Raw genomic sequence first — 13,816 nt, forward strand, 5'->3', positions numbered from 1 at the left:
TTTGAACCTTTGATCTTTTCATGGGAGTTCTTTGGGATGTTTCATGCTGAATAACAACATTTGTAACAACTTACCTGCTGTGCCCTCCAGCTGTCCAGGAACCAGCGCTTCTCTGCATCGTTCCATCACACTGTGGAGACCTTGGTCAACATGATCATGCCACACATCACGCAGAAATACAAGGACAACCTAGATGCTGCCCGGAATGCCAACCACAGCTTGGCAGTCTTCATCAAGGTCAGAAACCAGAGATACTTTATCACAGATGGCTTTCAAAGTGCTTTTCGTTTAGGTAAATGGTAACTAATATACTGTGCTCTCTTTATTTTGTAGCGTTGTTTCAACCTGATGGACAGAGGCTTTGTGTTCAAGCAGATCAACAACTATATCAACTGTTTTGTGCCTGGAGACCCAAAGGTGGGCTGACAAAACAACGTGCAACAGCCTTTATAGAAATAAATTGCACAACAACTTATTTATTCAACTTGAAGTCATAAAGCAAAGCCTTATTATCAGCCATAATTCTTAATTGAGGTTTATTCTCAATACAGACTCTGTTTGAGTTCAAGTTTGAGTTCCTGCGAGTCGTGTGCAACCACGAGCACTTCGTCCCTTTAAACCTGCCCATGCCGTTTGGAAAGGGACGGATTTTGAGATTTCAAGGTGAGAAAGTTGTGATAATGACTGCTAAAGTGTTTGCATATATAAAATGCTTTGCTGTGGAAGGGCAGCAGCGCAAAAGTAGTTCATGAACTTTTTTACAAAATAAAGCACTTGTACCCACAGAACATACTGCACACATACAATAAAATACAGCGTTTTTTTTGTTTTTTTTTAAAATAAATAAATGCTCATGCAGTCGATTTCTTTTGCTTTAAAAAAATGTACACTGTACACTGTGTTTGTTTTGTGTTTTCCTCAATTAGCCTCATTACCTCCATGTAATACTGTGGAGTCATGTGACACTCCAGTAGGTAGGTGGAAGGTGTCGTGACTTCAATGCCGATCGTTTATTAGTTTCAAATTTCCTCTAAAATCTGAACCTGTCAGTTCTTTAAGCTTTCCTGTAAGCTGGTTCATCTGGGATTTCAGGTTATGATCTTGTCAGATTAGACTGTTTATTACTTGTCATCATCATCAGGTTTGGGGGATTTGGTGTGCTTGTAGTTTGTTTGTTTTTTGGGGGGGGTTTCTATCTTGAACTGGTTTGGGGGTTTGTGGCTATACTGAGTAAACTATTTTCCATCGTTCCTGAGAAACCAGATATCTTTTTAATTCTTGTGTGCTTCAAATGCAGGTTTTAAAAAGATAAAAGCAAAAGGTTTCTGAATAAAGTCATGTGTTTGGGTTTTCTTTACGTGTCTAAAATGCTGCTGGAAACCTGCTGTTGTTCAGCCGCTAGCTTTAGTCGCGTTTCTCAGCGACGTTTGCTGATGTGGAAGTGCAGCTCAACCACAGTGTGAATCTGTCAAACATGAATGTTTGAGCTTTTCCCTTTGTTTTCTCCTCATTTTAGACTGTTTGATGATGTTTATAAGAATCATCTGCCTATAATGAGTTTTAAAGCTGGCTGCAGTAGCTATACTCTCTAAATGTTGATCATTTTTTTCTGATTACTGTCTCTGTGTCAAATTGGTAAGTGAGTTTTTTGGGTTTCTCCTTTCACACTCTTCATCTACTTCTCCTGTCGGTCAGTCCTAGTCTCCTTATCGTCCCATTTATCCTCACAGACCTCCAGCTGGATTACTCGCTGACGGATGACTTCTGTAAGAATCACTTCCTGGTTGGACTGCTGCTCAGGGAAGCCAGCGCAGCTCTGCAGGAGTTCAGGGAGATTCGTCAGATTGCCATCCAAGTGCTGAAGAGCCTCATGATGAAGCATGCATTTGACGATCGCTACACCTCAAAAGTAAGCAGTGTTTTCACACCCCTGTCCCTGTCTTTATGAGTGTGTTTGTGAGACGTGTGTGATATTGAGACATTTCTTTAAATTATTCATTTTGTTTTTCAGAGCCAGCAGGCCAGGTTAGTCACCCTGTACTTGCCCTTGTTTGGTCTGCTCCAAGAAAACGTCAACAGGCTAAATGTGAAGGAAGTGTCGCCGTTCACCGTCAACCACTGCACCAGTGTAAGGGAGCCACCTAGTGTGTTTTCTGAGTATTATGTATTTATCCATGTGCTGTGTCCATTTGATCCAAATTTTAATGCATGTAAAAATATCTCAATAATACTACAAAATAAATGTAACAAATAAATATAATATAATTGTGTGTGCTTTTGATCAGAGATTTTAGAGCTGTCCGTGTTGTTAACTTTCATTAAAAAAAACACACACACAGTGTTTTATGTGGGTTTGATTCATTAAACTCTTTATTTGTCCTGCAGAATGGAAGAGACGATTCTCTCCATACCAACACTTTGATGACACCTCCGAGGTCGAGCACCTTTCTGGACACCGGCTTCCACAAAGATGTTTTTGGAGCCATCTCTGGCACCGGTAAATGATAAGACATTCCTTTTTTTCCCTTTCAGGTTACTTTATGTTTATTTTATGTAACATTTCACTCTTATTCCTTTTTACAGCTTCACCTCATGCGGCGTCCACCCCCAACATTAACTCTGTGCGCCACGCCGACTCTCGTGGATCGCTCATCAGCACTGATTCTGGGAACAGCCTGCCTGAGAGGAACAATGACAAGGGCAGTTCCCTTGACAAGGTATTTGACAGAATGAGCTTTGAGATTCCCGGAAAATGTTTATGTATATGTATTAGAAATCCAATTTAGCCTTTCTTTGACGCATGTGTCTAACATGCAATTCAAATGGCACTTCAGGCACATCAGATGTCCCCTTATTATGGGAAAAACTGCCACATAAAGTCTCTCTTTGCTAACTTGTGCCATTAACTCCTCACCTTCACTGTATGGCTGGCCATGGCAGACGGAGAAGTTTCTACGGAGACACTCTGTCAATGTCCTGCAATTCTTTACGGAGACTGAGGAGTCCATGCTCTCCGTGCACTCCAAGCGTGCCACCATGGACTTCTCCCTGCTCACTGTCCCCAGTGTGCCAGAGAGGGCCCTGCAGTCCAGCAGTTCACTTCAAGTACAAAACACCTCCTTGCTCCACACAGTCCCTCCTAGGAGTGTCCCATCTGGGAATGATAGTGTGTGTGTGCGCAGGTGTGTGTGTTGATGCCCTAAACTCTAAGCCCTTACTTTGCCAGGAGATTGTCAGGCTTTGTCCTGTTTATTCTCTGTTGCTGTAAAGCAGACGTGTTTTACCTCAGGGCCTCACGAGCGTTTAGCGCTTTTCTTGTTCCAGATGGTGATAAGCATGCATGCTTTTGATTTCCTCTCATTCGTGCTGTGTGATTTCTTGTCTCTCTCTGATAAACAGCCTCAAACTAAATCTGAGAAGATTTAAACACAAAGGACTGGATTTTTGTTGTCGTGTTTCACCCAGTGTTGGAACTGCTTTTGTTTCTGGTGTGCAGCAGCTGCTTTATTTCCCTGCTGAGGGGGCAAGAAGACACACAACTATTAGCAACTCAAGAATAGCTCAAGCCCCAAAAGTGTACCAGACTTTGAAGTTCACATCAGCCTTTCCAACCTAATTTTAGCCTTAAAGTTCTCCAGTCTGCAAAACACCCTTTAAAAATCCAAAGCAACAGCATCATGCTTTCCATGAAGTCATCCCCAGCTAGTTTCATGGTCTAGACTAACTGCTGGCAAAGGAACGTGCTTGGTATATAGCCAACTTCTTGCTGCGGTAAAGCTGCTGCTCCGCTGCTTGGGTTTTGGTTTTTTTCCCTGCCGTGTGCCTCAGCTGGGGGAACAAATCCCTGCAACATCTGGATGAATCATTTCACTGCAGTGTAGTTCTCTGACCTTCTGAAAACCTCTTAAGTATTTGGACAATAATACAGTTTTTGTAGTTTTGCCTTTGTAAATCTCAAAAAGTGAGTTTGAAATGAAACAATCAAGATATGATTAGAGTGCAGGTTTCAGTTTTATTCAGAGGATTTAAGGAAAGTATTGCATTACTGTTTAGGAATAAGCAATTGGACAAGGTGAGGTCTATTTCCTCACTATTCCATGGCAAAGTAAGCAGATAAAAGACCTGGCGTGTTTAACTTGTATTTGGTAGCGTGGCATTCCCTCACTGGAACGCTCAGTATTAGGTTTCATTCTCTGCCCAAAACTGATCATGCAGCACTTTACAGTGTAAAAGGACATTGACCCAAAGCATACTGGAAAACCAACCTTAAAGTCTATTATGGCAAAGAAATTGCATATTCTTCAGTGGCCATAACAATTTCAGCAGAGCATGCTTTTTTAGTTACCAAAGACAAAACTGAAGCAGCAACTGAAGGTGGTGATACGAGCCTGACAGAGCATCTCAAAGGAGGAAATACAGCATTTGGTGATTTCACAGGGTTCTAGACTAAAGACAATCACTGGATACCAAATATTTTGCAGTATTAGAAACATTTTTTTTTAGCTATTCTAGTTTGCTAAAGTAATGTTGAGCCTCTGAAATGGGGATTTATGTGTGCTGCAATTTCTAAACGGTTAATGCAATACTTTTGTTAAACCCCTTGAATTAAAGCTGAAAATCTGGACTTTAGTCACATCTTGATTGTTTAATTTAAAATCCACTGTTGTGGGGAAAGACTGGGGAATAGTATCATTATCCAAATGCTTAGAGCCCACATCCCACGGTTGTTCCTACATAAAAAAAAGTTTTAAGCCAGAGCCAAACAAGAAAATCCTCAGCGTTATATTCAGTCGTTGTGCTATGCTTGTATTATTGATTGCTGTTTATCAAATGGTCAAAAATATCGTGAAAATGCACTGATGCTATCAAATAAGGCGACAGATTTTATGGCATTGCTGTGGTAAGTCTCAAATAACCTGATTAGTTTTTCAAATCTTACTTGGAGCCAACACACTGGTAGGATTATGTATTTTTCTATCCATGCCTGATTGTCCCGTTTGTCCTGCAGAACCAACCTGCCTCGACCCTGGGAAGCCCGCTGTTGCGATGTGATAAACTGGACCAGGCAGAGATCAAGAGCCTCCTCATGTGTTTCTTACATGTGCTCAAAAGCATGTCTGAAGGTAAACTCTCATCTCTGCGACAGCTCCTGCTCTTCCAGCTTTACTTAATTGTTTACACTACGTTTAAAAAAAACAAACAAACCCAAAAGAAGTCTCCACAGTGTCCATCTCTGTCTCTTTTAGATGCTCTGTTCACATACTGGAACAAGGCATCATCTTCTGACCTGATGGACTTCTTCACTTTAGTCGAGTAAGACATCTTATAGAGAATAACCAGCTATTACACGCATTGCAGAAAAACACATAGCAACTGAGTTTTTTAAATTTTTTATACCCACTTTCCATTTCTCAGAGTGTGCCTCCATCAGTTCAGATACATGGGAAAGAGATACATTGCAAGGTAATGTTGCTGTCACCCATACAGGATTTCAGGCTTCTCAGCACTTGTTTATCATGAGAAGACAAATCAACGCAACTTTTAGGTTTTATGCAGTTTATGAGTATCCAGCTGTTTGTTGTTTGTAAGCCATCATGTTGCTTACTATTGAAGAGTCTGACTGTACTGTTATTTTAATTTGATTTGATCAGAGTACACGCACTGTACTTGAATCACAGTTGGGAACTCGCCGCGACTCCCAGAAGGCTTTATGTATTCACTCTGTCTAACCCCCCACCACTGTTTCTGTCTCTGTCCACTGAAACGCTGGCAAGTTTAACATAATGAAATAAAACCTGGCTCCTGCCCTCTCCTGCTTGGGTAAGCCTGAAGGTGAAACTGAGAGCAATTGCATGATAACTTCTCACCATTAAAAGAAAAAAAGTTGCAGTGCTGTGACACATCCGGCGCTTTAAGTTCATCGCCTCTCGCATTCTTACATGCATGGCTTCAGCTTAAACCAATAAATGCTGTCAATACCACTTTGATTATTCTCAGCTTTAAACTGCATGGCAAACATGCACTCACAGCTTTACTTTCGCCTTTAAAATCTCATAAATTCAAATCGCTCCCAGGGCGTTCGAGTGTTAGTTGTAAAATCTATGTATTATTTACCGTAACCTGCAGCTTCATTAACTCATCCTGTTTCCTCATCAGGAACCAGGATGGGGCAGGACCTGTTGCACATGAGCGGAAGTCTCAGACTCTTCCTGTCTCCCGTAACAGGGCGGGAATGATGCATGCCCGCTTACAGCAGCTCAGCAGCCTGGATAACTCATACACATTTAACCACAGTAAGTGCCCCCCCCCCTCCCCTCATACTGTACTTCTCATCAAACACTCTCCATCACATGGCCCTCGTCCTCCTCATGCCTCTCTTTCAACATCAGCATCCTCTTCTTCTCCATCATACTACATCCCAGCAGGAAAAGCCTTTAGAAAACATGTGTGCATCAGTAAATTCAAAGAAACTGGGGAGGAAGCTGTGCAGCCGTCCACTGTTAGGCGGTGATCTTGTTAAATGGCATTATTTAATAATAAGTTTCTTTGTGTTTTCAGTGTAAGAAAGATTTCAAGTGTTCTTGGCATATCTGTAGACCATGGTAAGAATGTACCAGGATGTTAGGACGTTTGCTATACTGGCTATGTTGATTTGGTTGATTTAAGAGCATGCCTGTTTTAACAGAACATCAGCTTTCAAAACCTCCTCATCCCTTTACCAGCTCATCTTCTGCTCTCAACTCTACATTTTTACATTTCGCTTTGCGAAAGCAGTCCTCGTGAATTATGAAGGGTTTTATTCCAAAATTTCCAAACTTCATTTGAACTTCATGCAATCAAATAAAATCATCGCTGTAGTTTATAAAGAAAAAAATGCCTCGCCAGCTTGTGACAATTTTTCCATGAAATGCTTTAGTTTGTCAGATAATTTTGGCCTCAGTTTGGAATGAAACTCAAACTTTCATGCAGCGGCTTTGCCTCTAACGCTACGTTTTTGAGAGACATGACCATATATAACAAAGGAGAGGTTTTACATTGAGTGTACTGGTGGTGATTGAAAGAACTACAGCCTTTTCTTGTCTTTGTAGCCTACAGTCACTCGGATGCTGACGTGTTAAATCAGTCACTGCTGGAGACCAACATTGCCACTGAAGTCTGCCTGACCGTCCTGGACACACTCAGCATCTTCATCATGAGTTTTAAGGTACCAAACAAATTCACTGTATTTTGTGTATTTACTTAATTAACCTTGTTCTGCCCCATTATTGTGAAATAAGGGCTTATTTTTTAAATCCGATGATCCTCTCTTATGCCACAGACACAGTTGTGTGCTGATCACGGCCACAGTCCACTGATGAAGAAGGTGTTTGATGTCCACCTCTGCTTCCTGCGGATCAATCAGTCAGAAACGGCCCTCAAGCAGGTCTTCACTTCACTGCGCACCTTCATTTACAAGGTATGAAGGACTTACGCGCCTTATTTAATAATTTTTCTCCTTTTGTTAACCCATGAGAGGACCACGTAAGCCACTGACTGATTTTTGTCTTCTTGACCCCTTAGTTCCCGTGCACGTTTTTTGAAGGGCGTGCAGACATGTGTGCTGCTTTCTGCTATGAGATTTTGAAATGTTGCAACTCCAAGCTGAGCTCCATTCGCAGCGACGCAGCCCATCTGCTCTATTTTCTCATGAAGAGCAACTTTGACTACACTGGTCGCAAGTCCTTCGTCCGGACACATTTACAGGTGAGAGAGTTGTCGCCACAGTAAAACTTTAATATCTACCTGCCTTAAGCCAAATTTTCTGGGATTCTAGAGACCACAAGCATTTTCATTCCTCTTTTGAACTGTTGACCTTTCTTTTTCTTTAGGTTGTGATTGCTGTCAGTCAGCTGATAGCAGATGTCATTGGTATAGGAAGTACTCGCTTCCAGCAGTCTCTGTCAATAATCAACAACTGTGCTAACAGTGATAAAACTATCAAGGTGAGGAACACACGTGCAACAGGTTCATCCTGGTTCCACTTAAAGAGGCCATTTGAAAACTATGCCTGAGCTTAATGAATAAAATAAACCAGTTAGAATCAAGTTTTCCTAAAGGAAGCTAACGATGATTTAGCTCACATTAGTGCGTCATCTTCAACAGAACACAGCTTTCCCATCGGATGTGAAAGACCTGACTAAACGCATCAGAACAGTGTTGATGGCCACAGCGCAGATGAAGGAGCATGAGAGAGATCCAGAGATGCTGGTGGACCTGCAGTACAGTCTCGCAAAGTCTTATGCCAGCACACCTGAGCTGCGCAAGACCTGGCTTGACAGCATGGCCCGAATCCATGTGAAGAATGGAGACCTGTCTGAGGTTTGTGGTGAAAGTCTGTGTGGCTGAATGGTCCTGCTTTTGATTTCTGTGTCTGATGTTGGGCCCAACAATCTTAAACATCAGATAGAGACTGTATTTACTTTGTATCAAAGCACCAGTGCCAGTGTGGCGTGCAGCGAGGCCCACCATCAAGTGCTGCAAACTGCCCTGTTTACTATGTGCTGCTTTTTCGAGCGATACCAATTTGCAGCATAATCAGAGCTTTTATCTACCCACGCTTATCTGACCTGACTTGTTTTTGCCGTTTGCAGGCAGCCATGTGCTATGTTCACGTTGCAGCACTCGTGGCAGAATACCTGCGAAGAAAAGGTACTTCGGTATTCTGTGATGGAAATGTTTCTCCTGCTTATTAGATAGCAGCCCTGTTGATTTAAAAAAAGAATAATAATGCCTGATCTTTCGGTGTTTCCAGGCATGTTCAAGCAGGGCTGCTCGGCGTTTCGTGTTGTGACTCCAAACATCGACGAAGAAGCCGCAATGATGGAGGACGTCGGAATGCAAGACGTCCACTTTAATGAAGTACTTTGATCATTTGTGCTAAAAATGAAAAAATAAAATAAAATGAAATCGCATTTGCTGGAGGAAAGCAGATTTAGTCACATCAAAAGCTGTTACTATTTCTATTTTTCTTTTATAAGAAAGAATAAATCAAAGAAGGCAACTATTTTCTTTCAGTATGTCTTTAAAATTGGTGCATTTTAATTGTGATAAAATGAGCTGCTGACACGCTGTGAGCTGTGTTTCTTTTGCACTGTACACCAGCAGCTCTCCATCTCTGTTGTGCTCATCCCTCAGGACGTCTTAATGGAGCTTCTGGAGGAGTGCGCAGATGGGCTGTGGAAAGCGGAGCGTTACGAGCTCATCTCTGACATCTACAAGCTCATTATCCCCATTTATGAGAAGCGGAGGGACTTTGAGGTACAAACTCTATTTGTCGGGTGTTTTATCCCCCCCCCGCAACAGTTCTGTTCGATTCAGGCTAAGCGTGCAGCATAAGCATCTTTAAATCCTGATCAAGTTCACTGACTCTACACAGAAACTGGCTCACCTGTATGACACGCTGCATCGAGCGTACAGCAAGGTGACGGAGGTCATGCATACTGGGAAGAGGATGCTGGGCACGTACTTCAGAGTGGCTTTCTTTGGCCAGGTGAGTTCAACTAGCTTAGACTCATTCACACTTGATGTCTGAAGCACGGCAGCTGCTGAGGAGGTTAAGTTTTGTTTTGGGGGTTTTTTTCAGTTACGATTATTATGCTGACGAGCATGACCACGTGCTGTGGTGTTTTCAGACCCGCTCTAATACACCTCTCTGCTTCTTTTTAATCCTCTTCGAAGGCAGCGGTAAGTTATGCAGTAGACCCCGTGAGCCCTTGTGAGCGGCCTGAGTCTGTGTGTGACTTTGGTGTTGCTTCAATTCATTGCACTTCTCAGCCATAGTTTGTTGCTTCGAGCTACAGTAGCAGGCAGTCAGCGCTGCTGCTTCCGTTTGGGAGACTGTTTTGCATGGCACTCATTTACTCATCAAGTGTTTATGCTTTAGTTTGCTAAGTTTTAGTAATGACTGTTATTTTAAGGTTTATTAATTAATTTGTTGGGTGTGGTTGCTTCTATCTTTGAGATGTTTTTAGAAATCGATGCCATTAAATTTCTTCACAGTATAGGTTTCTGGTATAACAGTAATTTCATTTGTTTTTATGTGTATGTGCGTGTGTTGTCCACACCCCTGTAGCAGTACCAGTTTACTGACTCAGAGGCTGAGGTAAATCAATATGAAAGCCAACCTTTCAGTTGGAACTGTAGTGACGTTTTAGGCTGTGTTGTGCTCCTTTGCTAATGCAGTCAGTGCTGTTTCACGTGCATTGCTTATCTTCCAGCCCTTTAATTCCTCGTATTTTCCAGCTTTAGTGCTATCCTAATCTTTGCAGGAAACAGCTGAAGGGCTAATAAATCTCACTGGCATTCCCATTCCCATTTACATTCAAGACAAATAACTAACATGCACTGACTGTGTGAAATTCATGTACCTATGTCAGTCCTTTGACGTGTCTCACATCAACGACCTAAGACTGGCTTTTTTGTAGTTTTGGTCTCTGTTCTTAAATGTTTAATAGACGGTTGTGGATAGTTTGGAGTCGGCCAAATTCTCATATCTTTAAAAAAAATGTCTTGACTGAAATGACTCCCACTCACAACCCATGAATGGTTTGATGTGGTATTATCTATTAGATAAACGCTGCGTTTTCATTTAGTCTGACAATTTGAAAGTATCTTATATGGGTTTTTTCCTAATTTATTTTTTTAGGGCTTCTTTGAAGATGAAGATGGGAAGGAGTATATCTACAAAGAACCCAAATTCACGCCTCTTTCAGAGATTTCTCAGCGGCTCCTCAAGTTATACTCTGATAAGTTTGGTCAGGAGAATGTGAAGATGATTCAGGACTCTGGGCGGGTGAGACTTTTGTTAATTTATCGTTTATTTTTAGTTATTTAGTTATTTTGCGCAGGCTGATACAGTTTTAAAACTCATGCATTCTCTGCAGATCAACCCCAAGGACCTGGACTCAAAGTACGCATACATCCAAGTGACACATGTGACTCCATACCTGGAGGAGAAGGAGCTGGTCGACAGGAAAACGGACTTTGAAAAGAGCCACAACATCCGTCGATTTGTTTTCGAGATGCCTTTCACCATTTCGGGCAAAAAGCAAGGCGGTGTGGAGGAGCAGTGCAAACGCAGGACTATACTTACCAGTAAATACCCAGCTTATATTTATGTTGTAGTGGAACATGGATTCAGTCAAACAGCGCTGACTTTCAGTCTTCAGGTTGTGTCTTGTTAGATGTCTCTTGCCTGGATAAACATCAGTGTTTTCAAAATACAGTGATCTGATAAATACAGGATAAACCCATTATCAGACTTCAACTGCTCTTTCTGATTAAAGTCTACTTAATCTCTTTATATCCTAAATGTTAGATACTTTTTTCTCTCTCTAATTATTGGCTGCCTCCTCCTATTTTGGGGGGAGTGGGTTGTGGTTTTTTTGGGCAGCACAACAGAGCAAGTCTGCCTTGAACTGTTCATTACACACGTAATTTTTTCCATTTATTTTAGTCACTGTGGATGAATGAAGATCTTGATTAGATTTTGAACATGTCAGCTGTCTTTTTTTCATGGACATTTCGTAATCCTAATCTGGTTTTATTCATTTATAGTGCAAAAGATTCAAAAGTTCAAGCACGTCTTCTTATCTTTATTATGTGGCGGCTTTCACAGGCTGTACAGATCCTGAGCTGCAAAACTAAGAAAATCTGTCTACCGGTATTCGCTATTCACCACTAACCTCATTGTGTTTTCTCTCCTCCAGCCACTCATTGCTTTCCGTATGTAAAGAAACGGATCGCGGTGATGTATCAACACCATACTGATCTGAGCCCCATCGAGGTTGCCATCGACGAGATGAGCAAGAAGGTGGCTGAGATCAAACAGCTGTGCTCCTCCAGCGAGGTGGACATGATCCGTCTGCAGCTCAAACTGCAGGGCAGCATCAGCGTCCAGGTGCCTGCTTTTAAGTTCTGTGAAACGTAAAAGCAACACAATACAAACCTGACATACAATACTCACACAAAAAAAAAATCTATCACATCCGCCCTCAGGTAAATGCAGGACCTCTTGCGTATGCCAGAGCTTTTCTCGATGATACATGTGCCAAGAAATATCCTGATAACAAGGTCAAACAGTTGAAAGAGGTCTTCAGGTGAGCTGTCGCTGACTTACGTGAGGGTGTGAGTACCACGTTTGCATATCTTTGTGGGGACCAACAGCCCTTATGGGGACACAGTTCCCGTCCCCAGAAGTTTGAAGGCATTTCTGAGGCTCAATGTGGTTTTAGTGTCAGGGTTACAATTAGGTTATGGTTAGGTTTAGGGTTAAGGTTAGACTTCATTTTTGATGGTTGGGGTTAGGGTAAGCAGCTAGGGCAAAGCATTATGTCAATTAGATGTCCTCACAAAGATATGAAAACACGACTGTGTGTGTTTCTGTGCAAAGATTGTTCAGATCTCCCTTTAGCACATTTTAACACTGTTTTTGCGATCAGGCATTTTGTGGATGCGTGTGGCCACGGTTTGGGCATTAATGAACGACTGATCAAAGAAGACCAGCAGGAGTACCACGATGAGATGAAGGCCAACTACAGAGAACTAGCCAGAGAGCTGTCCATCATCATGCACGAACAAGTAAGTACATTAGCTGTTGCTCAGCCCAAGTAATAGTGTAATTACATTGAGCGTTGCTAATGCTATACCTGTAATCTGACTCTGAATTAGGGTTTTGGCAGGTAGACAGTGTGTCATTTATTATATGATTGATTAAGTGATAATGGGCTCTTTGATAACATCACTCTCTGTTCTCTCTTTGTGCTGACATGAGCAGATATGATGGTAATGAAAGACAAATACGTGTGCAATAAAGACCGTTAATTGTTGGTTCCGTCAGATGTCTGTGCAACTTAAGGATTGATGGTACAAAGTGGCTTGAGGTGGAATTGGTGTACACATTACATTTTAGACTATAAAACAGACTCAAACATTAATAAGTCCTTGTTCTCAATTCTAATTAGCCAAATGTTTCTTAATAATATCATTAGAATTTTTTAAGCTGGTAAAGCTAGAGGACCTTAAAAACACTAGATAGATTGAGACACAGTTATCTCATCAGGCCACTGACTTATCTTTACATCCCTGCAATAAATCTGAAATTAGCCACACATAAAATATTATTTTAGTCAGCTCACCAGGAAATTGCAAAAAGTGCCCTTTGCAAAGACTGAAGCTATTAACATTCAAGTATTTCAACTCTATTGCAGCAATTTCCAAAATCAAAACATAAAACATTCCTGTTCTAAATATACTTGTTCCAGCGTCTGGCTACACCAACAATCACATATTGGCTTTTTTTTTCTGTTTTGGCTTGCCGAGTTATTGTCTTGCACGCATACACAGTATGTACCGTGTATATGCATGTACATATATGTGTGTACATTACATGTATTTGAGTGTGAATTAACAGTATGTTTGTGGATCAGATTCAGAATGTGTGTGCTATGTAACATCAATTTACATTATTTGTTTATGTACATACATACATACATACATGCACAAATTTTTCTTCTGCTTTCAGATTTTTTTGTGTGTGCGTGTTTTGTGGATTGATTGTTTTTACCTAGCTGTTTTTGGTTTCATGTATGTGTTAAGCTTCCTGATTAATACCTTTGCTTTAAATTAGCTTTATATGTCTTTATATGCTTGGTTAATATACAGCTACAGCAAGCTAGTTAGCTTAACCCGAGACAAAACCTCAAAAGGGAGGAAAAACTGTTTGCCTGGCTCTGTTCAAAGCCAACTAATAGCCTGACATGTTAATTAGTTAATTAGA

General features: G+C 41.3%; 1 protein-coding gene across 10 annotated transcripts in view; it reads left to right on the forward strand.

Moving 5' to 3' along the window:
• The window catches only part of LOC146556758 (dedicator of cytokinesis protein 9), an 80,012-nt gene that overhangs the window by 63,990 nt on the left and 2,206 nt on the right, over positions 1-13,816 (forward strand). For 3 of the 10 annotated variants that reach the window (XM_085250672.1, XM_085250666.1, XM_085250670.1), the window contains exons 28-52: positions 91-237; positions 334-417; positions 552-663; positions 1,731-1,909; positions 2,012-2,128; positions 2,386-2,497; positions 2,584-2,717; positions 5,009-5,123; positions 5,247-5,313; positions 5,416-5,463; positions 6,157-6,293; positions 7,089-7,204; positions 7,319-7,456; positions 7,561-7,743; positions 7,869-7,982; positions 8,143-8,358; positions 8,631-8,688; positions 8,792-8,898; positions 9,175-9,297; positions 9,416-9,529; positions 10,685-10,831; positions 10,923-11,133; positions 11,748-11,938; positions 12,037-12,137; positions 12,480-12,618. In XM_085250672.1, coding sequence (XP_085106798.1) covers positions 91-237; positions 334-417; positions 552-663; positions 1,731-1,909; positions 2,012-2,128; positions 2,386-2,497; positions 2,584-2,717; positions 5,009-5,123; positions 5,247-5,313; positions 5,416-5,463; positions 6,157-6,293; positions 7,089-7,204; positions 7,319-7,456; positions 7,561-7,743; positions 7,869-7,982; positions 8,143-8,358; positions 8,631-8,688; positions 8,792-8,898; positions 9,175-9,297; positions 9,416-9,529; positions 10,685-10,831; positions 10,923-11,133; positions 11,748-11,938; positions 12,037-12,137; positions 12,480-12,618 — 3,210 coding nt within the window. Of the gene's footprint in view, positions 1-90; positions 238-333; positions 418-551; positions 664-926; positions 975-1,730; positions 1,910-2,011; positions 2,129-2,385; positions 2,498-2,583; positions 2,718-2,940; positions 3,106-5,008; positions 5,124-5,246; positions 5,314-5,415; positions 5,464-6,156; positions 6,294-7,088; positions 7,205-7,318; positions 7,457-7,560; positions 7,744-7,868; positions 7,983-8,142; positions 8,359-8,630; positions 8,689-8,791; positions 8,899-9,174; positions 9,298-9,415; positions 9,530-10,111; positions 10,142-10,684; positions 10,832-10,922; positions 11,134-11,747; positions 11,939-12,036; positions 12,138-12,479; positions 12,619-13,816 lie in introns of all 10 variants that reach the window. The other 7 variants (XM_085250664.1, XM_085250665.1, XM_085250663.1 and 4 more) reach the window with 5 other exon arrangements.

Source organism: Mchenga conophoros, linkage group LG16 (assembly GCF_057382185.1).
Source record: "Mchenga conophoros isolate Kocher_MC1m ecotype Shallow Benthic linkage group LG16, M_conophoros_male_GT1.1, whole genome shotgun sequence".
NCBI classification, from domain to species: domain Eukaryota; kingdom Metazoa; phylum Chordata; class Actinopteri; order Cichliformes; family Cichlidae; genus Mchenga; species Mchenga conophoros.